This window comes from Lotus japonicus, chromosome 6, assembly GCF_012489685.1.
Source record: "Lotus japonicus ecotype B-129 chromosome 6, LjGifu_v1.2".
Lineage (NCBI taxonomy): Eukaryota > Viridiplantae > Streptophyta > Magnoliopsida > Fabales > Fabaceae > Lotus > Lotus japonicus.
In genome coordinates this window covers 65,254,090-65,280,975 of record NC_080046.1, presented here as the reverse complement: position 1 = coordinate 65,280,975, position 26,886 = coordinate 65,254,090, and the positions used below count along the sequence as shown (strand labels likewise).

Below are 26,886 nucleotides of genomic sequence, written 5' to 3'. Positions count from 1 at the left end.
TATTCTCAAGTTTGCAATTCACTATTCCTACAAAACCTCCAATCAGCTTCCGCCATCTGACTTTCTTTCCTTTAGTTTTCATTTTTTTTCCAATGGCCTCTGGGATACGACTAACCAGTCATCATCCTCATCTCAATCGCGTGTTGCCTCTGCTCTCCACCCACTCCGCCGTACACTAGCTAGCAATCGCGTGTTGCCTCTCCCTCTTCACCCACTCCGTTGTACCCTTCGTCATCTTCTTTTTCATTGATTTCTCTTCTGAAATCAACCCTAGCTAGCTTTCCTCTTCTCCAAATCCATCCAAACCCTAGATGTGTTTCCGTGTTTAAGTTGCTCTTTCCATCCACTTCTCACCAATCCATCAACTTCATCTTTTCGATTGATCTGATGTCGCCTTTGTTTCGTCGCCGGTTGCTGTTCATTCGTCATTCCCTCTTCTCAGTTGCCGAACTTTTTGGGTTGAATGCATCTTCGAAGGTTGATTTTGTGATCAAATGGTCAGTATCAATCTCAATCTCAATTAATTTTCATACTTCTGCAAGCTTTATGTTTATTATAGAATTTGTTTATTGAGATTTGGATATTTGTTTACACTTTTGTAGTCTGGTTGCCTACATCTGCTAGAGGTGTGGTCCTGTCAATGTAGTTTTGAATTTTTGCTATAAATACCCCTTGCTGTGAACTTCCGTTCAACACATTTCCCCTCTCCTTCTGTTTGAAATCCCTTTTATTTCCACTGATTTCATTGATTTGTTTGTTCTGTTTGAATTCTCATATTCTCTTATTTCTCCTTTATATGCAGATTCCATTCAAAGCTTATGCCCTGGAAGAGAAGCATGAAAGATCAGAGCAAGGGTGATTAGAAAGGGAGCTCCATAGTTGGCAATTGTGATCTTGAATTTGCTGAAGGACTGTCTTTCAGTAGTAAATTAGTATGTTCCTATTTTTTAAATGGTAGTATTTCATTGTTTTTGTTGCTTTTAATTTTAATGGTTTTAACAAAGGAATAAGAAGAAGGAAAAGTAACTTCTCCTCACTGAAGAAGGATACATGATTGGTACTTTGATTCTCCAATACAAGGATGTAAACACTATAAGATAGCAATAGTGGTACATATATGCAGACTTCACACAAATCTAATTATAACTATCTATTTTTCTTTGTTTTACTTATGTAATACAACACATCAACGACTCATAATGTATTTTTGTTTCTGCAAAATCAAAAGCTTATCTATCTAATACAACTATGCATTGGCATGTTGAAAGGGCCAAGGGGAGGTGAAATAAAATCAAAAGCTTATCTATTTAATACAACTGTGCAAGTAATATTACAATTGTCATTTACATAATGAGCTGGCATAGATTGAAGCAAGAAGTAAGAAGAGAAGAGTGATTAGAATTTAGACTTGGTGCTGATTTTATGTTTGATCGCTTGAATGATGCTTAAGGCCTTTTATTTTAGAAAATATTATGCTTCCCAAGTTGAAATTATTCTATTGGAATGGATGATGCCTCCCAAAATACTGATTAAAAAGAAAAGGGTTTAAAAGGTATGATCTTTAGTTGATGGCCTCTTTGATGGTTTATCGTTTTGTATTCATGATGACCTCTTTGAAACCTGCACTCTTATTAGGATATTTAGTTGTTGAACTTACTATGACTATTTGGTGGTCTGATCTTAAGCATCTTTAACTGTTGAAATTTCAAAAAAAGACACTAATTTGTAGGTTTATAATGAGTTGCAGAAATGTCAATGAACTGTATGGTGTGTGTGCCTAATTGGTTGTTTTTTATTTGTTTTGTAGTGGCCACTCCTAAACATATTAGTGAACTGATACATGTGGAAGGCATGGCAATTGACGAATTCAAAAGCCACTTGCAAGTGAGTGTGTTTGTATTTCATTAGGTTCCTAACAAACCTGGAAGGTTTTCAGTTCTGACAAATTTAATTCATGTATTTATTTTGTTTATTGCAGGGGGAAATATCTGATAAAGACCATGAATGAGGTGGGTGGTAGGAAAATCCTCATTTTGCAAGAATTTGTTTGGGTGATGTGCTGAAAAGCTTAATTATTTTTATATTGTTTTTATTTTTATAAACTATGCTTCAAATTTTGATTACAGAACAGTGACAGTCATCCTAAATTACCAAATTCAAACCATTAAGCATGGAACTTCTTGAATTGTGTAAGTCTCTTTCATAAAAATATATGAAGCTTCTATTCAAACAGTTCAAGCTTGGTTACTGATGAAAATTGAGCAATTTCCATAACAAGGGTACACAAATCTGTTTCTCTAGCCAGTGTTATTGTGAAACAATTAGTTATAATTTTTGTGTTTGTAGATTTAGTGCAATGGAAAATATTATACGCACGATATTCCCTTCACATAACTTGCAATATAGCAAACTAACATTTCATTTCTTTCTTCCTCTTTTCTCTGCTTTTTCTTTATAAAAAGCAATGGTGTCTAATATCTCTTAGTTTAAATTTTTTTTCTTGAAGATTGAGAGTTCTGAACAAAACTACATAAATAAATGCACTTGGCTTATGTTCTGCTATTTATCAACTCAGATAATGCCCATAAGAGGATACCAATGATTGTGCCCAACACTGAAATTTTGAATAGGCCATCAACCCAGCTACTAGAACCCCCATTATCTGAGTGTTTCCATGCAAGGTCTCAAATTCCCCTGATCTTATACCAGTGCATATATGACACTGCATATATGATTTTTGTAAACTTTTTAATCTTTTAATTGTTTATCATTTTTCTGAACTTCATGTGTTTTCGACCTTTTTCTATCTCCTACCCATTCAGAGTTACTACTTATTTTAGCGCTGAAGTTAACTTTTATACTTCAGAAGTACAAAGGAGGGAATATGGCCCAAGTTTTCCCTGCATCTCCACTCTGTTTTCCTATTTGTATGTTTGTCCATTACTCTATTTCTTAGTCATACTCACAATAATTAATTAGTAGGTGTTGGTGTGTGAGATAAACTGTTTTTTTATGTTTTGTAGTTGAACGTGTTGTTGTTTCCCTGTTGCATTATTTTTTTCTAATCTTATTCTAAAGTTTCCCAATCTGCTGATCTAATCATACCCACTTTGATGGTTTTACAGTTGGAGTTCTTATGACTCTTAAAGTTGAAAGGCTTAAAGTTTCACATTGGAGAACTCAACGATCATACCTCATTGCTTAAAAGGTTTGTATTATATTGATCTCTCCAACTATGAAATCCTAAATTAGTTTCCAACTATGTTACAAAGAGAATGGGAGAACATGGCAAGTAGAGATACATGGGAAAGTGAGGGTTATGTTGCCTTAATATCATAATTTTAGTAACACATCCTTTTATTTTCCCCTTGCTTACACCTGCCATATTTTATTGAATTTTTTTTTTCTGTTCTTTACAAGTTAACAAGAGAGTAGAACATCTCTACATCAGGGTAATCTGTTGGGATAAATTGATAAGAAAATCAAAGGTATTTGCCATTTTCTATATGTATAATATACAAATCCAGTTCAAGTAAGACTACCTTCAGCCTTAGATTTGTAATATTTGTATTCTACTTACAGTTAAGATGAACTGCAAAGTTACTTCTGTTGTCCCTTTTATGAGGTGGCCCTGTTCATCTCTTTTGGGTTAATTTTCTATTTTTATATTCTAATGATAACCAATAGTTCAATACAATTCTAATTATCTACTTTTACTTTATTATTTCCTACTCCTCTCCCAGTTGCTTTACCTTTTACTTCATATTAGAAGGTTGTCATTCAATCAGTATTTTGTTTACTTATGAGTTGGAATGTACCTGACTGTGGGTTTCTTTCTCTTTTTTGCTATATCTACTGACAATCAAGCTCATTTTTTTGTGTTTTTGTGCAGGTCTCTGTTGGTAGAGGGAGGAATATGACAAGGTGTATCTATGGAGAATAGGAGCTCGAGTCTGTTGGGCTTATAAATGAAGGGAAGATGCATTAAATTGTGACGGCACAAGAATGAGGAGAAGGTGAGCCATCAAAATTGTGATAGGGAAGGGACATATCAATTATGCTTGAGTTTAAGTTCTTCAATTATGACGGCACAAGAATGAAGTTTTTTGATTAGGGAGACACTCTTTCTCAATTTCTCACTCTTAACATAAATTCTGGTTCCAAATTTTGTCTGTCTTTCCTCCAAAATCAATCATCTTGATCCTTAGATGTAAAATCAAGACTCTTATGTCATGTATAATATGTAATTTGTTCATATTTTTTCTTGCTCTATACTTCTCAACTCGCAATTATATTTAACTGGTAATTTATGGTTGTGTTCAAGTCATGATCATATAATTTCATCCCTTATGAAATGTTTGTCAGTTGGGAGTAACTTGAGTAGGAGAATGAGGGGGTAGAAAAAGAAGAACAAGTGTTAAATAAATAGAAATGATAATTTACACTCCAACAGGATTTTAATGTAGGTGAAAAACTGGTTATGTAATTTGTTTTCATGAGGATCCTCTAATTCACAATAGAGTGCTTAGTTAAACTTAGGCCGTTACAAAACTTGGTACTTAAAAACTTTTTTAACATTACTGGAAAACTTGTGCTGTTTCAAATGGAAAATGATTCTATGCGTTTCAAATGGAAAATGATTCTATGCAATAAGGACAAATAATAACACATTTAGGCAATGTTGCAAGAAGCTAGGGTTGGGGCTCAACTCAATGACAATAGAATTGTGCCACTGTCACTGACATCTTCAATACTCACAAGGACCCATGTTGATGATGTTATTTGTATTAATAATCATAAATAGTATTATTTATATTTTTGTGCATTAAAATAAGTCATATTAAAATGATAGATATTACTCATAAAGTAAGGGTACAATGTCATCTATAATAAATAGAAAATGTCATCAATGATAAATAAAAATGATTATTAATTTATTTGATATGACATCAATGATTATATAATTTGTGTTTATCACAAAATTAGTCTGAATGAATTGTTAAATATATTTCTCGTGCATCGCACGGGTAAACGGGTTATATGCTAGTTAGACTTCACGGCAATGCTTGATTAGTGAATTGAAGTAGTAAAAAGAAAGTGAAAGGCAAATAAAGTTCAAAAGGAGACGCAAGTAAATTAATTAGATAGAGTGTACTTGTTAATTTTTGAACACTACAAAATGAAGCACCTTTTCCTGAATTATATATATATATATATATATGTTTCAAGGGATGTGAATATTTGGAGTGCCATTGAGGTTTTACATAGCTGAAAGATAATTTTCGAAAGCAAAAGAAATACCGATGAAAAGAGATTATCAAATTATAAACATCATATATAGGTAAATTTAGACTAGAAAAAACAATCACTACAAGGAATCTGTTATATATAAACGTACATTCTTTTTTTCAAAAGCAAAAGATATTTTTATTTAAAGAATTTGTGTTGAATGGGTGACTGAGATATATGGAAGAACGTTTGGAGTGAAAAAGAAAATCCACAAAATAAGCTTTGGATAATAAGTCTCATGCTCTTGTTTTTATCATCAAACTTACATAGAACTAAAAAATCTCAGTTAGTGCATGCATATGGAGATTGACCACAAACATTTTCACTATGCAGATATATACGAACTTGAAGCCTTGACCAGTATCATGCATAGACATGTGGTAGTCCGTCCCTGGACACTAAGCTGTAAACGTGGCAGGCAGCTTTCACGGAGGAAACAAACCAAACTATGAAAACAACGTTGTTAGATAGATCTTAGATGTGGTCGAGATTGGTTTTATTAATCTAGCTCTTTTGCCAAAATGTACATGTTGTGTGAGTGTACGTACGTGTCTATCTTCCCATGCCTGTACAGAGTTTTATCATATCATCCGCCAAGAAAAATCTAAAATCTTTCCTTTGCTAAGTGATAGTAATTAATAAGGATGAATCTGTGCCTCTAGAATTTCCCAAACATACTTGGCTAATTGGTTGTTGGTCTTGTCATTTTCGACTTGAATGCATGGATATACATTGAAGAATCAGCTCTAATATTCCATGTTATTGCAAGAAACAACCAATGATCTCAGTTTTCTAAATTTAAAAACCATTTTTAGAAATAAATTTTAAAGCATCTCTTTTAAAAGAATAAAAAGTTAGGTGCTTGCTGTGGTACCTTAATTTAAATGAGGGTACAGTACTTTAAATGATGTAAAATCACGTTATGTTCAATTTTTTTAACTTCTAAAAGCCTCTAGCCCCATCATTTATGAGCATTTTAGTAGATTATTTCATTATCTTGTTGTTCGCTAGACACCAATTTCCATATCTCACCCTTATTATGGTCAATAACTCTCTTGTTCTTACATCGCATACATTTCCACTTCCACCACTAAATTCTGACTTAAAAAGAGCTGGAACAACGAACATGATGTCTAAGATCCCAACAAAAGTTAAAAGATCTAATCTTCTCTCTTTCTTTGCCCTTCAATTTCACAATTTCATCTAGTTGGGGTACCGTACCCAAAAAAATTTCAGGGTACCACATAATTTACCAAAAAGTTATGCTTGAATGGGTTGTATATTTGTTGCTAGAAAACTAAAAACTCAAACAATAGTAGGTTGATAGGTTGATGTGGTGGTTAAGTACTTCATCTCTTAAGATATTGGTTGAGAGTTTGATTCTCAACTCTTGCAAATGATAAAAATTTATTGGTTAGTCTCCCACCACTTAGTAAACTAATTAATAGTAAAAAATATAAAACTCAAAACAGTCACTTGTGAGAAAGATGACCGAGTGGGTGGTTGTAGGTAAGATGTGGCCATAGCCACCATGCAACTTCCTGACAATGATGTGGGTACTGGGTAGTGAGGGAGATGTTAGGTTTTGGGATAGGAAGGGGCGGGCTAGCTAGACTTGTTTGTTTGCATTGATACCTTTTTATTACCAATTCAACCATGCATGACCATTGATTTAGAAAATATTCTTAGGATCGTGTTTCCAATAGTGTTTTGACCAGCGGTTCACCGGTGAACCAAAATACAAATGGTCCACCCTAATTTTCGCGTCATTAACTTTTTAGACTCTTTCTTCACTTGAAGATCGAGTCCTCTCATGTGTCATCATGTGAATTTTTATATACGCGGATAATAATTTCATATTTTATCACTTATCTTAATTATCATTGGTCCACTTAAGATCGACTTGGATGCTTATAAAAAAAAGTTAAGACTTGGATGATTTAATCTAACTTTGTCTTGGGTCATCTAAACAAAAAAAAATATAGTTAAATGAAATCTCAATCTTAAATTTTTTTAATTGAATAATTGTGAGGTTCTGTATAGTTTCTATGATGTGCCCTCACTTTAAAAATTTCAAATTAATACAAACTCCAAATTTATTTATTACGCATGCAGGAGTTAATACAGTTTGGTAGACGAAAATCCGGCATAGACGTTCCCTCCATTGACCTCCATCTCTGCTGCATTGACCCCACCCCGCAACTGCAGCCGATTATTTCGCTCTGCCATTATTCATAAATCCAAATAGTCTATAGTATTATTGTATGTACAAAATGAAAAATTTATCATAAAAATCATTTCAATATATTTGCATACGCTCATATTTCATTAGCACCCAATTTGTTTGTTTGGGTGGGTGAGAGTGAGACAATTAAAGTGATTTGATCTTTAAGTAATTACATAACACTCACAACTTACACTACTTTACCAAATATTAACTTTTCAACAAACAAACAAACTTTTTATTCACCTAAAATTGATTACCAAGTTTTTTGTAGTACTAGTATAATCTATCGATATTTTCAATTGCGTAAACAATTATTTATCATTTTGATTTGTAGAAATTGATCAAATGTCTTGTCGAGAGAAGTAGAAGAAAATGGCGCGTGTAGTTAGAAGCTACCTTTCCTTCTGCAAGCAACGCGAATTACGTGACTGTATTGCTTGAGCACGCGGGGCCATGCAAGTAATTAGCACACCTGGACTCACTTTCTCCACTCTCACCCACCTAGCGCGTGTTAGCTTCTCTTTCATTCCTTTCACGTGCCCCCATTATTGTCTTCCTCTAATTTGAACACATGCGGCACCAGACAAACCCAAACCTCATTCAATTACCCATCTACCCCTGTCTTGTTTCACCCTTCTTCCAAATATTCGGCCCATCTAGTTTAAAATGATTGTTTTATATATTGAGTCTTTTTAAAAGATTTAAGTATGACATTTTTAATTGACGAGTCAGGTTAGACCAGGTATTTTACAAGCTAGGCTGCAGGTCTTTGATAGTCCGCTTGACCTCCTCCCACTTCTACGTGGGACTAAAATTAAAATTAAGGATTGAAAATTCAGTTTTGATGACTGAAAATTACTAAAGAAATACTCATTCAAATAACTTTTCTTTTAGGTATTGCTGTATTAATCATCCCATGGACTAAAATATGAGTATTTTCATAAATTGAAAATTTATTTCAAAGAAAAAATCTCAAGAGATTAAAACCAACAATTCACTATTTCAGTATTTTGCAAGGACTCAAAAACACTTAACCCGAAATTAAATAAAAAAAGTTATATCTAGTTACATAAAAAGTTTGATGCACCAATGGTGTAAAGTTTTTTTTTACATCGTCAACTAATTATATTTCTTGAATGTATGAAAGATAAATTTTTTATTTAATTAAATTGAGTGACATGACAAATCTTTGAAACCTGATTGGTTGAAGGTGTAAAAAAGTTTATACTAACAGTGCATCAAAATTAAACTCATCTAGTTACTCCCTTTGTTCCTATATAATTAATACTATTTTAATTCTTTTTTTGTTCCTATTTATTTGAACCTTTTACAATTTTAAGAGAGCATTAAGTGTACTCTACCAATTGTATCCTTTATTTATTGGTGATATGAAAATTGAAAAGTTAGAATTAATAAGAGAGATAAATGACATAATAGGAAGTTAGATAATAATTTTCATAAAATAAGAACATTAATTAATACTTATTTCTTAACAACCTTAAAATATCAGTTATACAGGAAGTGAATACTTGTCTGGTGAGTAACTTGTCTTGAACCAATCTGTTGAGCTTGTCTTTGTTTGCATATACAGTAAGATGATGTGAATTATTATTAGTAGTAATTAATTAATAGTAATAAAAATAGTGGGAATTTTCCATTTTTACGTGGGAATGCCAAGAAGGACATGGAGAAGGTAAAGAAAGGAAAGAAAGAAAAAGAAAGAAAGAGAAACGACGACGCCGAATGAATGCATAATGCATAGTTAAGCAAGTTAGTAGCACACACGCACTTGACAACAAAACAAAACAAAACACAACAACTACCTTTTATTTATTATAACCTACACAACAACACTTTCTCTCACTTCACTTCACTCTCTTCTATTCACTCTTTCTCTCTCTAGAACCCCGTTCCCTCTTTCTCTCTCTAAAACCTGTTCCCTCTCTCTCTCTTCTCTTCTCTCTCGCGTATGATTATTTCAGATCAGGCCGCACCAACAACCATTTGAAGCTGCTTCTATCCATCCATGGCGGCTTCTCCTTCCTCTTCTTCTTCCAAGCTCTGCTTCAATTCTCTCTGCAAGGAATTCAAGTCTGAAAGACCTAAGAAAGCTTGGAGACTTCGTACCGGAGACCTAGCCGAGCTTTGTGATCGATGCGGGTTTGTAATTTCACCCATTCTCCTCCTTACTCTCTTGTTGACTTGCACAGTGCCTTTCTTTTTTTAATTCTTAAAAAAAAAAACAATTTTTTTTTTCTTTTTTTGAAATTGGGATTGGACCAACTTACACGTGGAACTTCGTTGACGAGTTTCGGATTAGTTCAGCTTTCTGGGTCTGTGCAATTTTGGATAAAGTTCACTGCTTTACTTTCGTTGTTTTGAATTTTTTGTTTTTGTTTTAGAGTGTATTTCTATTTCTACTACTAACTTGGTTGTGCATTAGAGCCATTGTGATTTTGGTAGAGGCAAAAGTATGATGAATTTGAATTGAATGCTGGTTTTTCCTTAGTGTATACAGTTACACAATTCATAGTTTACTACCTTCGTTGGTAGTTACTAATAATACCAAGCTATGTCAACTATATAGGTGTGGTGTGTTCAGTTTCTTGATGCTGCTATATTGCATGATATGTGCTATATTACTATTTTTGTGACTCTACAAGTTCCTGATTGATCCCTTGAAATTTCTGATCATGGATTACCTGAAAGGCCATTTCTTTCCCCACGCCACATATTGTTGAGATGAGAGTGCTGAAGTAGACATTTGAGAGAAATTCAGATTCGGAATAGATATACCTGGGAGAATGTTTGACTTTTGGAGTAGCAACTATCAAGGAGATGAGAACGGAAACTGCGCTTAGGGGATTTGGTCAGGTTGTAGGGAGACCAAAACAGTAATAGGTGCTCCAGTGGCAAAATCGATAAAATGATAAGAGGGAAGACCTAGAAATGGTTTTACGAATTTTTTTGTTATTGATATAGCTTGCTCCATGTGGCTGATTGCATCTAGTGAGGGAATGGTGGCCGAGTGGCTGACTGGTTGTTGCTGCTATAGTATTATTGTCTATATATACGCAGACTCTGAACTCAGTCAACATTGATACCTGCAGTTGGATTATGTACTACTGAATAGATTCCCTTTAGCTTGAGTGATGCTTTTTCATAACACATCACAACCAAAGCATTCCTACATTTTGGCCATATGTGAATAATTGTGTTTGTTGCTTGTCATATGTTTTGTTTAGATATTTTTTCTCTCGTGATGCAAATGTGCTATTCCTTCTATAAAATTTGGTTGTTTCTATGATACTTAGCTCTGCTTTTGAAGAAGGGAGGTTCTGTGAGATTTTTCACTCAAATACTTCAGGTTGGAGGAATTGTGAGACTTGTGGCAAGGTGAGGCAAATCATTATTATAAATTTATAATTGCTTAAAGTACTTTTTACTGTTAATATTGTTAAATGCAAATAGTTTTACACAGGTCCCCAAAGCTGATTTTAATTTATTTAATTATAATGGACGATTAATCGTTCTTTTCAGCGGATTCATTGTGGGTGTATTGTTTCAAGTCATGCCTACGTGTTGTTGGATCCTGGAGGAATTGAATGCTTTGCATGTGCCCGCAAAAGTATTATTTTGGTAGGTTTCTCTATAACTGTCAGGACATTTGTTCCTCTCCATCCCCTGTTTGGGCTTTACTTATAGTGCATTTTATAGCATGAGTGTCCTGTGTTGCGTCCATTTTTTGCTGCATTTCTGGTGAAACAAACTTGTTAAGTTTTCATTTCAAGGTCAATGGGGAATAAGGGGAAAATTCTTGTGCGAAACAAAACATATCCTTGACAGTTAATCTGAAAAGAACCAGTTCATTGAAAAGTATGCTAGAAATTGAATATGTTGATGTTGGAATTCTTTCTTTTTGGCAATAATACATAAATTTTTTTAAAATCAAACCAAATATGTTGAATGCTGCCTTTGTTACTGTTTTGGATAATCACTTCAATTTTCCTTCGCTGCTCTTCTGTTTTATGGCCAGACATGTAGTTGACTCCCCTCTTGCATTAAATTTATTTTTCTCTTTCCTTTTCCTCTCCCTATCTTTCCACATCTTTTATAGGCACACCTCTTATTTTTAGGCGGGGCCGACTAGCTTTCTAATCAAGGTCATAAATATATCCTTTTCCTCTTAGTTGCAAACACCCGTTTGCCATTTTTGGCTTTTATCTTTAAATCATAAACTCCATGACAAGCAAATAAGCTGCAATTGAAAGCTGTGCTGCATGAACCATGAACAATATCTCATTATTAAGTCCTGTTTGGACGTGACATTTTTGGCAGTGACTATATTCTGTTATTTGTATTTCAGCCATCTAACGTGCCATGGCCCCAATCATTTCCCGTTCATAATCGTTTACCGGAGAGATTTAGAGACCTGTCTGCCAAAAGTTGGAACCAATTAGCTGGATCAGGTCCTGTACCGTGGAAGCAAGCACCCAGTCTCTTCAATTCAGCTTCTTCCTCTGACTTAGTTCCAGAAGTTCCCTCTGTAGTTGATTTATCAAATAGCTTCGACAAGATTTACGGCAATGAAAGGTTACCTGCTCCGTCCTTAGAAAAGAAAAATGAGGATTTTCCTGGAATATCAGTTAATTGGAATGTCAAGCTCGGTCCACGGGAAATGATGCTTTTGAATGGTAATGCAGACATTGGCCTTTGCTCAACTTTGAACTTTTTTCTGTCATCAGGTTTTCAAAGTGGAGGAGTCTCTTAATAACATGGAGATGGCTACATAACCTGATTCTTTATTGTATGGCAGGAATGAGAAATGAGGACAAATCAAGTTCGTGTTTAAGCATGTGCTCACAGCCTCCTTCTATGAAGGAAGATTCATCTCCTCAACCATTTGGTTTGTCTATACCTTATTCATCCCCAAATGAAAGAAATGGTCAAATTGGGGTAACTGGAAGTCATCCACAACAAACTCCACCTCCTCCAGGAAAGCAATTTAATGGCTCTATGCATTTATCGCTTGACTCATCTGGTGATGCTCAAGTTCGGAATGGGCGGCCTCGAGCAGATGCCCGGGGAAGAAATCAGTTACTGCCACGGTACTGGCCCAGGTGCACTGATCTGGAGCTGCAGCAAATATCTATTGAGTATCCTTTTATTACATATGATCATGATGTTGGGTTTAACTACTTAAATGCACTTTATTTTCCAGATATGTCTAAAGTCATACCTCGAGCTACAATATCTTAACTTTATCTCAGTTCGAATTCTATAATTACTCCCTTGTTTCAAAAAACGTTGAGTGCTAGTGATGCTGGGCGAATTGGGCGTTTAGTGCTACCCAAAAAGTGTGCTGAGGTAGGACTCGAAATTCTCTCTTCAAGCTGTTGGTGGGGAATTATTTTTGGTTTGAGTATAAGTTCTGTGGATGCTTTATGGTCACAGTAGACTTAATTTGTCATAATTAAAAATTAGCTGCCTGTCTTTCCTAATGCCTGACTTCCATAATTCTCCTGTTTTGCCCTGTAATTTTGTACACTGATAAGCTCTTTGCTCGGTATGTTAGGTGTTAACTTGTGTACACTGTCCATTGAAGTTCTAATTATTTAGTAAAGTTCATATTATTCTTCTCTGCAAAGTAGCGAAATCAATAGATTGTAGAACCCGGGAGTTAAAAGTGCATTCATAAGATCATGAAGATCTCCCAGGACCAGGTAGGGTTTAGGGTTATGCAAAGTAGTGACATCAATAGATTGTAGAAAGTGGGAGGGGGAAAACTGCATTCATGAGATGAGGAGGATTCTCTTTCCAGGACAAGAGAGTAGGAACCAAAAAATTATGAAAGTGAGAAGACACATAATTGACTATTTGAAACTGACCAAATGAAAGGGGGGGGGGGGGATTCCCTAAATCACATGCCTATGTCACTGAGTCTAGAATATTACTTTAGGTCCTATTTGTGGGCTCACCATCATTCATCACATTTTACAACTAGGTTTTGGTTGTAGTGAAGATTATGCTGTTGACACTGTTGAGAATTTAGGAATGATACAAATTCAAGTCTTATTTACAACAAAGTTTAGTTGAAGTAGTGGCACAAAGGGTTTTTGGACTATTAGATCTAAGGAGATGGAGAATTTGCAAGAAATAGCCGCTGTAATTGGTTTATGAGGATATATTAGGCTAGTTGCTCCTAGTAATTATTTGGACTTTGGAGAAGGTAATACTGAAAGGTGGATTGGCTGGAGACCACAATTAGTCTAAAAAGGCTAAGGGGGATGTATTGGCCAACTCTTGTTTCTTCCATGTAGTAGCTTAAACGGATGAAGAGTTTGCTTAAATAGTTGTAGGTGGAGGAAAGGGGCTATTATGGACATGTTACTAATAGGCATTTCATCTCTGCTAATTTTTTGTGTCTGGGGTTTCCTCTTACTGATTTATAATATAAATGGAAGGCTTTGTTGAGCTAATGTTTCTCTTCTGTTCTGCATGCTTTGTTCTGGTTCACTCATTTGTATCACTAAACGCAATAGATTTGTTCTTTAAGATATGTTTAGTATGGTTCTTCAGAAGTTTGTTAAAATGTTAAATTAAATATAATCGGAGTTTTTCATGATATATGGTGCAATGTACCATTACATACTTATTGCTCAAGTATTGTTTCTATTAATTGGGAGTAGAGTTCCTCATCTGTATTATTTTGAGATTGCTGTGTGCAATCATGGGATTGGTTCTGGCATTAGCAATAGACTTTTTTTTTTGCCATGGCCATCTCAAATCGAGGGTTATATGAATAATTCTACATTATGCTCCATGAAACAGACTTACTTCCCACCAATTTCTCAGCCGGAAGGACTGCCGCTTAAGATCCTTGATGCAAAAGGCAAGGAATGGATATTTCAGTTTCGCTTCTGGCCCAACAATAACAGCAGAATGTACGTTTTAGAGGGTGTCACTCCATGCATTCAGTCCATGCAGTTACAAGCAGGTGACACAGGTAAGATACTCTCATGGAGGCGATTCATGTGATGGAATGTATAGAATGTTCTTTATTCCTTCCTGCTAAGTGAAACTTAAGCTTCATGAGTCAGATTTGCATGAATCTTCCTTATGGCCCTTGTTTATAATTTTAGGTTCAAGGTTAGGAAAAAATAAAATAAGATAAAGAAGGAAAACAATCACACAATTTATGATTGGGATGTAATATGCTATAATAACATATTAACTCATATATACTTAATTTGGTCAGGTACCTCTAGGCCAAGCACAACCTAAGCCCACTAACAATAAGACTAACTTCCTAATAAGTAAACAATCAAGAAAGATATTCTAAGATAATTTATAGATATTCTTAATATTCTCTAACAGCCCCCTGTCAACCTTGGAATTCTTCCACATCTGAAGTCGATGCTGTTTTATTTTAATTCAAATAGCTTTTGTTTTCTAGATATTCAAGATTATTATGCTCCAAGATTTTTTTCCCTCTATACTGTGTTGTACCGCCATCTTGCTGTGATTGAGGAGTTGTGAATTAGAGTTCTTGTTTTGTGACCTGATTTTCTCAGTAACATTTAGCCGGTTGGAGCCAGAAGGGAGGTTGGTTATGGGATTTAGAAAGGCTTCAAGTGCTATGCCATCTGATCAGGTAATTTCCTTGAACAGTTGAAATGGGTAATTTTTCGACTTGTGTAATGTAATTTGCACCGTGGATTTGAAGCTTTGGTTGCTTAGGTATGTCTTTAGCTGGATGTTTGCATGAATGATTTATACAGTTTTTTAGAAATATAATATAACAATCACTCATGCATCTTTAGTTAATAATTTAAGCTATTGAGATGATTGATTTATCATATCCTATCAATGCCTCTTTGATTTAGTGGTCTAGAGTTCGATCCATGCTGTCTCCATTCTTATGCATTGTCCTTGCTTCAAAACTACTTGCGTGAGAAGGCATGTTAGAAATATAACAAAAACCATTCATGTGTCTTCAGCTAACTTAAGGTTTTAGGATACTTGGTTCATGGAATCCATTAATTTAGTTAGAAGACATATGTCCAGGATCAGCATTGTTCATAATGTAGTCTTTTTGAATTCAGACTGAGGTTCTAATCTATTATTCCCCATTGTAGTTTCAGTCTTTCAGACTTTAACTTTGTATACCGTCTAGATTCAGCTTAGGTAGGTTACTATGCTAATATTATTGTTGTGGATATTTTCTAATAAAGGATAAATCATCTATTTAGTTTTTTTAATGTTTAACGTATCCTGCCTGTATCTATATAGTTTGGCAATTTTTTGAATTTGTCTGCTGAAGTCTTACATCTCTTGTTTTCGTTTTTTTTTCCAGGATAATGACACTAATAAGAATGGAAATGGATTTTCTGCACATGGTGAAGTTAGTACCGCATTACTAACACATTGTAATTGCTATGTTCATCATTTAAAGATAATCTCATACCTAGCTGCCTTTTTTATCTGTTTATTAGGTTGAATTGGCAGATCCTAATTCATGGTCTAAAGTTGATAAGTCAGGATACATAGCAAAAGAAGCACTGGGGAGCAAATCTTTAAAAAAGAGAAAGACCAGCATATTGGGTTCAAAGAGTAAACGTCTAAAAATTGAAAGTGAGGATATGATAGAGCTGAAAATTACATGGCAAGAAGCTCAAGGCCTGCTCCGACCCCCTCCTAACCTTATCCCAAGCATTGTGGTGATTGAAGGTTTTGAATTTGAGGAATATGAGGTACCTTTCCTCTTGCTTCATTTCAGAAATTGCTTTGAACAGATAATGTTGTTATACTTTTATTGATAGGATGATCTAAACTTATCAATTAAACTTGCTTTCGTAAGCTGATTAATGTTGTTATACTTTGAACAGATAATGTTGTTATACTTTTATTAATATGCTCTCATCTTCAAACAGTAATTCTTTATAACCTGTAGAGTCTTAGTTGCAATGTATTCAATCCAATATGTTGTTATAAAACTGGTGAGTAGAGTTACCAAAGTTCAGAAGTCACAGGCTTTGCAGAGAGGGAAAGAAAGGGATAGCAGGAAAGTTCTGCATTTTATTACCATGAATGATCCTCATCCTCAACTGGTATTGAGGATTGCATATGCTAGATCTTCAATTTCCAAAACCTTCCTTCTTCCTCATTGTCCTGTAGCTCTTTAACTGAAATACATCTTTGGCTTAAAATATTTTCTTGAAATACATCTTTGGCTTAAAATATTTAAGCAACTATACTTGTAAATCCAATGTTGGACTGTAGTGTCTATCTTTGTTGTCATCTTTCTGGGTTCTTTATTCAATTGAAAGAGTTTTGAGAATTGCTGTGCACTGTGGAAACCTTTATGCTGAGAATGCTTTTACAGGATGCTCCAGTGCTTGGAAAGCCAACAATTTTCACCAACGATAATGATGGGTAAATCACTTATCCATGATTAGATTTTGATCAATTTTTTTGTATGTCCTTGTTCTTTAATTTTTCCCAATTCGTCGATATATCTTTTATATACTTTTTTCTGAGTAGATATAATGATGTTCTGTTATTTTTGTATGCATAGCATATTTGATGGAAACTTAGGAATATTTATTTATTTATTATGATATGTTTTATTTGATTTTGCATGGTTCTCTTTCGTGGAGACAAGCATTGCCTTTTGAATGTTTCTGCACCTTCTGAAGGGATATTATGTATATATTTTATTGCTGTTCAAGTGTGCATGTTTTATCAAGTAAATTAATTTTCTTGATTTAACCCAGAAATTAATTGCTGGCAATGAACTTTATCTTTGGCAGTGAAAAGATCCAGTGGGCTCAATGTGAAGATTGTATGAAGTGGCGCAAATTGCCAGCGAACGCTCTTCTTCCATCAAAATGGACATGTTCTGATAATGCATATGATATAGCAAGGTACAAGAATGATCTGCTCTTAATTCTCATAGACATTTTCTGTCCCCTGTGTTATTTTTAGTTTTCTTTTGAGCTGCAAATACACAGATGAGTTTAATTAGCTATCCTGATTGAATAAGAACACATTTCATTTAAACCAATGTATGGACTAAAAGTCCCGAGTGATGTTGTAGAGGTTGCTTCCTTAACCTTTTAAGGCATCTAACTATTATGTGCAGACTATTTTCTTTTAATAATATAGTGACACTCTATTAATGTATATCTTACTTTGTTTTGGATTTGTTCGAGTTCAAGTGTCATAGATAAGCATTACATACTTGCAATGTCCTGCACCATTACCAATACAGTTACTCATACATAAAAACAAAATCTTGATGGTTTGAAACCTTATTTAATTAATGGGTTAAATATGTTTCTAGTCCCCGACTAATAGGGGTGAATTTAAATTGGTCCTTGAATTTTTTTTCATAGCTCTTGGTCCCGCAATTTTTTTATTTGAAATAAGGATGCATGATGTCATAACGCATGTGGCATATTTTTTGCTCAGTCACCAGCCCACGTGGCAATCCTAATCAGATGTTGGCTGTTTCCTCCTTCCCCTTTCCCACCTTTTTCCTCTTCCCCTGACGTCATAGCCATAGGTCTTTATTTCAAATAAATAAAAAATTGTGGGACCAAAAGTTATGAAACAAATTTTCAGGGACCAATATAGATTCACCCCTATTAGTCAAAGACTACAAACATATTTAACCTTTCATTAATTTATTTCTTCATGGGATTTTTGTGATATGAACTCTTAATCCTTTTTTAATTATAGCAGCACTATCTCTTATTAATATGTCCATGGGGTAGACGTAAGTATAAGAAGTGGAAGAGGGGTTTCAAAAATTAACAATGTATCATGCCATGCATCATGTTAACATACATTGTCATTTTTCATCATCTTCCCCTTAACTTATTCCATGTTTACACCAATTTTAGTTCATTATGTTTATTTGCCTAATCCTCTATGGTGCCAGATCTTCTTGCTCAGCTCCTCAAGAACTGACAGCGGAACAGCTTGAAAATTTGCTACCCTCTTGTAATTCAGGTTTGAATTGTTTGATTACTTCACTTGAATATATACCTCAGATTCCTTATCATTTTTATGATGTGATCTTCAATATAATACAGTGCTAAACTAGGGTATGAAAGCATCATACTATAATGTTGTTAAATGCATTTGTTTGGCAGTAGTTTCCAAGAAGATGAAGGCCACCAAGCTGGATCCTGACAATGCTGAAGCTTTGGAGGGACTTGACACACTTGCAAATCTAGCTATTTTGGGAGAGGGTGAGGCACTCCCATCATCCGGCCAGGCCACAACTAAACACCCGCGTCATAGACCCGGCTGCTCTTGCATTGTCTGCATTCAGCCTCCCAGTGGAAAGGGCCCCAAGCATAAGCAGACATGCACGTGTAATGTCTGCTTGACAGTGAAGCGTCGTTTTCGCACCCTCATGCTACGGCGGGAGAAGAAACAATCAGAAAAAGAAGCAGAGACAGCACGTAAAAAGCAGCAGCAGCAGCAACATCCTCAGCCATTACCGACGTCTGAAATTTTGCTTTATGATGATTCCTTACCTTGCAACACCGGTGATAGTAGTAGCCCAAACCAGAACAAAGAGGGCAATGATGGTTCTGATGACGATCCTAACCGGATAAAATCATCCGTTTCGCCATTCAAAGGCCAGATTGACCTCAATATCCAGCCCGAGCGAGAAGAGGAGTTATCACCGGGTTCAGATTCTGGTGGCATGATGAAGTTGCTCCATGATGCCAATGATAGGTATCTCCCCAAGCATCAGACTGTGTTGAACTCCGGTACCGGAGATTCATCAGGTAGTCAATCACAGCAGATAGGAGATGGAGTGAGGGAAGAGAAACATAGTAATGGTGTTGTTGCACATGGCAGTAGTAGTCATAGTACGGATAAGGAACATACCCAATCTTTACCTATGAATGTGTGAAAATCATATATTGCTACTAGCCATAACTGACACATTCTTGCTAAAGCTATCTTGAAGTGGGGAAAGATTTTGGTGTAATGTATCCTACCACTTCGGCATTTTACTTTTTCACGTTTGTTGTACATAAAGAGGGTTAGGGAAAAAAGATATGGGAATTGGTGAAAAACCAACATATTCTGGTACTATAAATTGGAACATCATAGTGGTTTGTGTAGGGAAATTATGAAATGCAGCTGGTTAAGGTTGTAGGTTGAAGCTATCTAGTTTCTTTTGAGAGCTCACCGTGTTACCTGATTTTAACAACATTGAAAAATGTAACTAGGTCTAATTTCTTTTCAAATTTTTCTTATCCCGTAAGATGGTTCTAGTATGTAAGTCTGTTTGTTGCTCCACTTTATTGGAAACACAATTTGAGCTGCTTCCGTAAGCAACATTTGGTGTGCACAACCAATGATAATGTCCGAGACAAACTTACACTCCTATTCGTCCTATCAACTGCATTTCACCCATGTGTAAAAGCCTTTATATGGTTAAAGGGTCGGCGATAGTGAAATGTGAGCCATATAGGAATACAACTATACAAGAGAGGAGCATATTTTGTGGAGGATCATTTACCGATTTACCGCTTAATGTGAGCACGGCGAGATGATTAGTCACTGATCCGCTTAATGTGAGCATGGCGAGATGATTAGTCACTGTTGTCGTCGGCGGTGGATACTCTAGTCTCAACTAAAAAATATATATACTCTAGTCTCAACTAAAAAATATATATAGGAATATGCAAGAGAGAAATGAGAAATATAATATTTTCCTGTCATTAATATTAAATATTTGACTTTTTTATTAGTTTACCGAGGTTATTAGTAAATATTTAACCATAATAATGAAAAAAATGTTCCATATTCAACAATTTACTCTGTTATCTAAAGTTTAATGCAAGTTCTATTACTTTCTGTCAGAAATTGCTATGGAGCACAACTCTTTTAGTGCACGATACACACGAAGGACTTGATTCAATGTTTTTATCGTAAAAAAAGTCCTATTTTTTAAAAATAAAAATTCAGCAAATTAAACATAGAATAGAAGTTTTGGTAAAAACACGGTCGTGCCTGTCGTGGCGTCGTGCAATGCATCTGTCTTGTCATTTATCATTTTCCAATAGAAAATACAAGTTAATTTCCTTAGGCTTCATCGTGCTTAATATCTTCTTTAAGAATATCTGTTAGACTTGAAATGGCTTTGAGGTTGGAACTTATGTATAAATAAATTTTTATTTCAGCTAAAAAATACCCCAAAAAATAACCAACTAGCTGGGAGGACAGAAAAAAGATGACCAAGTCATTTGAGAGTAAACAGCATAACCACATGTTAATATAAGAGTAACATTTGGTTTATCCAACTTCTAAAAGCCTTTCTTTGATTAGTATCAATCATGTTAATTTGGCTGGTCCCTATTTCCCATTAACCATGAACCTCTAATACATCCATCCCAAGAAGAAAAACAACTTTTTGGCTCAGAGCCTATTGTTGGTGACAATTGGTTAATTTTTCCTTTTGTCACCTTCAACATTCCTCTCCTTTAGCAAAATTGAACATAATCCCAACGAGGAAGAGGAATAGCATTGTGTTACATCATATCAAACCATTTATGATCTTATGATCATTCATCTGTTACTGGATTTACCAAGTACAGAAGAAACCAACTAATAGAAAGAAAAAGAAAAAAGAAAATTGTTAGCTAGTTATTGTTCCTTAAATCTTCCAAAATGAATGACCTATTCTCAGGCTCCTTCAAGAAATACACTGATTTGAAGGAGCAGGCCTACCTTGATGATGTGGAGGCTGGGAAGGAAACTGTTAACCTTGACAAATTCTTTGAAGATGTGGAGAATGTGAAAGAAGACATGAGAGTGGTTGAGAAGCTCTACAGAAAATTGCAAGAGGCTAATGAAGAGAGCAAAATTGTCCACAATGCTAAAACAATGAAGGACCTTCGAGCCCGAATGGACAAAGATGTTGAGCAGGTTCTCAAACGAGTGAAGCTCATCAAGGGAAAGCTTGAAGCATTGGAACGTTCCAATGCTTCCAATAGAAACATTCCAGGGTGTGGTCCTGGTTCTTCAGCGGACAGAACCAGGACCTCAGTGGTGAGTGGATTGGGGAAGAAACTCAAGTCCATGATGGATGATTTTCAAGGATTCAGAGCAAGGATGCAAGAAGAGTACAAGGAAACAGTTGAAAGAAGGTACTTCACCATCACAGGAGAAAAAGCTGATGAAGAAACCATTGAGAATTTGATATCAAGTGGAGAGAGTGAGAGTTTTCTTCAGAGAGCTATCCAGGAACAGGGTAGGGGTCAGATTATGGACACCATATCAGAAATTCAAGAGAGGCATGATGCTGTTAAGGAAATAGAGAAGAACTTGATTGAGCTTCATCAAGTGTTTTTGGACATGGCTGCACTTGTGGAGTCTCAGGGTCAACAACTCAACAACATAGAGAGTCATGTGGCGCATGCTAGTTCTTTTGTTAGACGAGGCACGGATCAACTTCAAGAAGCTAGAGTGCACCAGAAGAGTTCCAGGAAGTGGACTTGCTACGCCATTCTTCTTGGTCTTGTCCTTGTCATTGTGCTCCTTTTTCCTCTCTTGACATCCCTTCTACCACACTTGTTGCGATGAAGTGCGTTCGTGGAAAACCTTCTATAATTGATTGATTCTGAAGTCAAAATCAGTTCTTCGGAGAGCAGCTTTTGGGTTTTAGGATTGATGCTGATGAAAGAGAAGTTGATCCAAAGATGATGATAACTAGAAGAAAGGGAGCAGGATTGATGAATATTAGAGAGTATTTAATCTCAGCATAGTTACATTTTGCATTCTGAAATGCTCATGCCTCATTGTTATACATAGATTGCATGAGCATGCTTGAAAATCCTTCTACAATTGATTTTACATCCAAAATCAGTTCTGTGATGAAGTTTCTCTAAGTAGCTTCTAGATGTCAGAAATAATTAACTATGAGAAGCAAAGAAGAAATAGAGTCAAGCTGTTCTGAATTTTTTGGCAAGGAACTGAAATAGCAAAAGAGAGCAATGCCAAACATGAAGTTTGTACACATTTTATCATGGTTCCACTTCTGGATCAGCTTCTTTTCTTTTCTTTTCTCTTCTATTTTAGATTGTTTTCTTACCTTACGTACAAGAACTTGGTATCTAGTATAGTCAGAATGTCAGATGATGCTCCAAGAGAAATCACATTGTGCTCCACTGGTACTAAAGATGTGGATAGCTAGTGCCACTGGAAATTGACTTGAAGCAAACCCTCACAAAGGTGTGTTGTATGGCATTTACCGAGCTTAAAATTAAACCATCATTGGCCCGTTTGGTTATACGTTTCCTTTTTCATTAAGTGTGTTTAAATTACTTTTCATAAAAAAGTGTCCGACGATCTATTATTTTCCGTTTTCATACTTTTTGATCGGTGACCAAACATACAAAATTATGTGACTGAATTCAATCCCAACTTAGTAATTTAACCCAGCACATCTTTAAATCCTACTTTCTCATAAAGACCAAGCCAATAATTGCAAGCCAATGACTCAGAGGCTCGATTATTTGCATAGTAAAGCTATGCATGATGTCAGTTAGAAGGATTTGTTTTCTTTTCATGTTCCTTTGAGAAAGTTTTGTTCTCAAGCATTTTGGATCTTAATAATAATTTGGCTTTTATTTCCAAAAATAATAATAATGAGAATCCTGGATCTAATTTCAATGTTACAAGTTGAAAATAAAGTGTTGAAATCCATTTAGTAATATTAAGGAAGAAAGGGACAAAGAACTAACTCCAGTCTAAGTAAACTTTCAACCTTGCCAAACCATAAAGCTGGATAGAGACATCCGTTGGGTTTTATATATATTAATGGGAGTAGAGACGTAAAAAGAGTAGGAAAGGAACTTCCATATTCCACTGGAGTTGATCAAATCAAACAATTAGGTGTGTGTGGGGATACCTTCATTGATCCACTATTTGTGTCGTTTATGTATATGTATGCATGATAACAGATATCCAAAACATAGCTTAGAGCAGGTTTATTATCATGTTATCAATGGTTAAAGTTGATTTCTCCCTCTTAAAATTAAAGTTTGGAAAAGTTGGCGATGACAAATAGTAAGCAAAACGCTTTTTATGAATTAAAGTGAAAAATATTTTTACATTAAATTGAGATTTCATATTATTATTATCTTTGAATAAAAAACTTTTGTTATGATCGAATATATTTAAACACAAATCAACTCACTAGGGGTTTTAACAAAATTTATTATTCCAACAATCATTTATTAGTAACAATATTGACCTAAAAAATTTTGATATGATACAAAGAGTGAAAAAAAAAAGTGTGAATGAGAGATATACATGTTTGGACAAACGGTTGAGAAATACAATGAGACTAAAATGGTAGACAGTTGTAAAAGCTTAGAAAAGTTGCTTCTGTTATAATGATTTTGATTTATAACATGATTTTGACTTCATTGTTAATTTTGCATCCAAACATGTATTTAACAGCTCAACCAAATTCTCAAACCAAAATGGGATTGTGGTGTGATATGAAGATTGTTGCCAAAAGTACAGGGAAACTCAATCAAACAAGTAAACAGATGTCAAACCTCGATCATGCCATAAATTACAAGCTTTAATGATGTGCATAAGCCATAATAATATGTAAAAATACAGCCTTAAGTTGTCAGCAAATAGCCAAATCCTCAACAACCAAAACAAAAAGTAGCAGAAAACAAATGTGTATTTACAAACATACCCTCATTCAATCATGCACCTGCAGTATTTTGTAGAGCTGCCATGAAGAAAAAATGTAAGAAGACTCAAGGTCAAAGTGATGAAGGTGCTGCAAACCTTGCAATCCATTACTGCTTATTCTTCCATACATTTCTCTCTGCTTCTCTAGCTAGCGCTTGTCGTTCCACAGCTTAACCTCCATTTGTGCTATGTGACTGAGGATGCAGAGTGCAATGATTGTTCCTTTCATCAATTGTGTACGGGTAGAGTATTGGAGAAGAGGACGGGTCACGCGCAAATAGAATGGTCACAAAACAAAGATCACTAGAAGAACAAGTGAAATGGATCTAACAACATGGACCAAAATCAATGAGAGCAGTGACACAAAGAAAAAGAAAAGACGACCCAGTAGAGGAAAATGTGTAAAGATGCAAAGTTTGTGTCAGAACACAGTTAACCAAATAAGGATTGGCCATTCTGTAATCCTGTTTTATTTCAACATGCAAAATCATTGATGAGGGAGTCAAATTAAATTAAGTACTAACTAGAAAGGCTGGCATAACATTAATTGAAATTGAAAGAAGAACAATAATGAAAACAAAATGAAGAGTTAGGTGTGGCCAATCAAATCAATAATTTGCTGTAAAGAGTTATGACTATTCATCTTGTTTTCAACAGAACTGATAGACATAGATATGGTGTGAGACTGTGAGATAGGTGAGTCGCGTGTTGGTTTGGTTTAAATTCAATTACAGAGAGATGGAAGAAGGTGTTGCGTGTGGCCCATAACATATTATGATTGTTGCTTACGGCATCGACGTGTAGCAGTTGAAAACTTTCCCCCCTCATTTCTATTTTTATTATTAATTTATTTATTTCTTACTCCATTCCTTCATCTCCTTCTAACAATGGTGGGTGTCCATCCACCTTGTTAGGTGTTCTCATGGAAACATATTGAAAATTTAGATCAAAAGTTACGCACTTCTTCTTTTATGTTTTGTTTAGTTTTTTATTTATTTGTGGTCCACAGGTTTGTCCAGATAATTAATGGGCCTTCAATTTTTTTTGTAAGTGTGAGATCAAAATTTGAGTACCCCCCAATACCATCATTTTGTTTGCAAGGTTTTCTCAATTGTGCCCATCATTGAACATGTCGAGGTTTTAATGTTCATGTCGTGATTAAAATTGTGATAGAATTGATGTTTGTATACAGTTTGTGTAAATATTCTTTGACACAGACACCCAATTGTTTTCCTACCCTGACCCAACACATGCAGTTTCTCAAGCGACATCAACCATGACAGCACTTCCAAACAATCTAATACTATCCATGTCCACGGACTTACTATTGTTCAAATGCAAGAGTAAAGGGCTCTTAGGTTGTGCTACTATTGTGATGAAAAATATTTCGTAAGACATCGCTTCATTATATTACAAGTTCATGACCCTATTATCGAGGAAGACCAGAGGCCTCGATTTGAGGTTGAGCTCGATGATCCCCTACTTGTTGCGGATGACGATGAGGTTATTCATTTTCATTCTCATTTTCACTTGTTCAATTATTCCCTTCCAAGGAACTCCCGCTTTTAAGACTCTTAAGTTTCCTAGGACAATTCAAAGTCATCAAGTCTAGGTTCTAATTGATACCAACAGCTTTCACAATGTTTTGTCTCCTTGAATTGTTCACCTCCTCTCCTTACATATCCATAGGGCCGACCCAACACTAAATGAGGCCTACAACAAACTTTAAAGTGAGACCTTTTTTTGTCTTAGGCTTGGTTTTCTGAGGCCTTTTTTGACTTAGGAAAAAAAATTTGGGGCATTTTTTACTTGATAAAAGAAATAAAAATTTAGAGGCCTAAAGCGGTTGCTTGGGTGACTTTACCTTGGGTCGGCCCTGTCTATCCAATCTATACCTAGTTTCTCAGTTATGGTTGACAACAATACAATACACATATTTTTTTTTCCGGGGATTATCCTAATACATTAACAGTTATAGAGAGTTACAAAATTAGGGTTCCATTATATTAATTTTTTTACACCAAAATTTATATTCTCTAGGAATTGATCTCGCTTCCGTTTGTTAGTTCTAGCTGTTTTCTTACGGCGTCGTTTCTTTTTTATTATCACTTCCCTTTGTCTTGGAACCCTAGTGATCCTTGTCACGTTCTTGGTCGTCACCAATAACGCTCAACCACTGTCAACCTTCCTCCACCGCCGTTTTTTGAAGTTTCTCAGAACGGATCAGAGACACCTCCATCTCTTCCCTGAAGCGCCGCCTGTATCTTGAGCAAGGTTGTTCCTTGAGTGGGCGAGTCTCATTGATTAGTGAATACTCATAATCTGTGGTCGGAATTGAGTGGGTTTTAGCTGCGAGTTGCGCTGGCCCACTCTCTATTTGAGAGATATCAGTGTCAAAGTTGACACCATTGTTTGTCTTAGAAGCCATCAATCGATCGACCTCAAGTATATTTTATTTATGTGTGGTCGTTGTTGGTGAGTTGTTGCTTCAGCCTTGTTTTGTTTTCGGGCTACCCTCCCCAGGGATGAGTATTGATGGCACCGGCCCTAGAACCATACACAGCCCAAACTCAAGGCAATACCTTGGGCCCATTATCAGATATATTCTTTCTATTTCCTTCATA

At 35.4% G+C, this 26,886-nt stretch overlaps 2 protein-coding genes and 1 long non-coding RNA gene across 4 annotated transcripts; all 3 read left to right on the top strand.

Moving 5' to 3' along the window:
- The first annotated feature begins 708 nt into the window (after positions 1 to 708).
- Positions 709 to 4,255, top strand: LOC130724227 (uncharacterized). The gene is made up of 3 exons (XR_009014459.1): positions 709 to 932; positions 1,808 to 3,208; positions 3,893 to 4,255. It is a non-coding gene; the product is annotated as an uncharacterized LOC130724227 (long non-coding RNA).
- A 5,109-nt stretch (positions 4,256 to 9,364) lies between these two features.
- LOC130722194 (B3 domain-containing protein Os07g0563300-like) lies at positions 9,365 to 19,808 on the top strand. Of its 2 annotated transcripts, none has more exons than XM_057572851.1 (14): positions 9,365 to 9,676; positions 10,831 to 10,912; positions 11,057 to 11,155; positions 11,883 to 12,210; positions 12,333 to 12,672; positions 12,787 to 12,883; positions 14,348 to 14,522; positions 15,091 to 15,170; positions 15,873 to 15,920; positions 16,012 to 16,269; positions 16,902 to 16,951; positions 17,329 to 17,442; positions 18,462 to 18,532; positions 18,679 to 19,808. In XM_057572851.1, exons 1-14 carry the CDS (start codon positions 9,543 to 9,545, stop codon positions 19,449 to 19,451), a joined length of 2,649 nt encoding a protein of 882 aa, XP_057428834.1. In that variant the 5' UTR covers positions 9,365 to 9,542; the 3' UTR covers positions 19,452 to 19,808. The 2 variants fall into 2 exon arrangements, with proteins under 2 accessions (XP_057428834.1, XP_057428833.1); XM_057572850.1 differs by having other exon boundaries at positions 18,676 to 19,808.
- Positions 19,809 to 20,934: 1,126 nt separating this feature from the next.
- On the top strand, positions 20,935 to 22,877 carry LOC130726937 (syntaxin-124-like). Its single transcript, XM_057578255.1, has one exon. It carries the CDS (start codon positions 21,218 to 21,220, stop codon positions 22,130 to 22,132), a length of 915 nt encoding a protein of 304 aa, XP_057434238.1. The 5' UTR covers positions 20,935 to 21,217; the 3' UTR covers positions 22,133 to 22,877.
- The last annotated feature ends 4,009 nt before the right edge of the window (positions 22,878 to 26,886 follow it).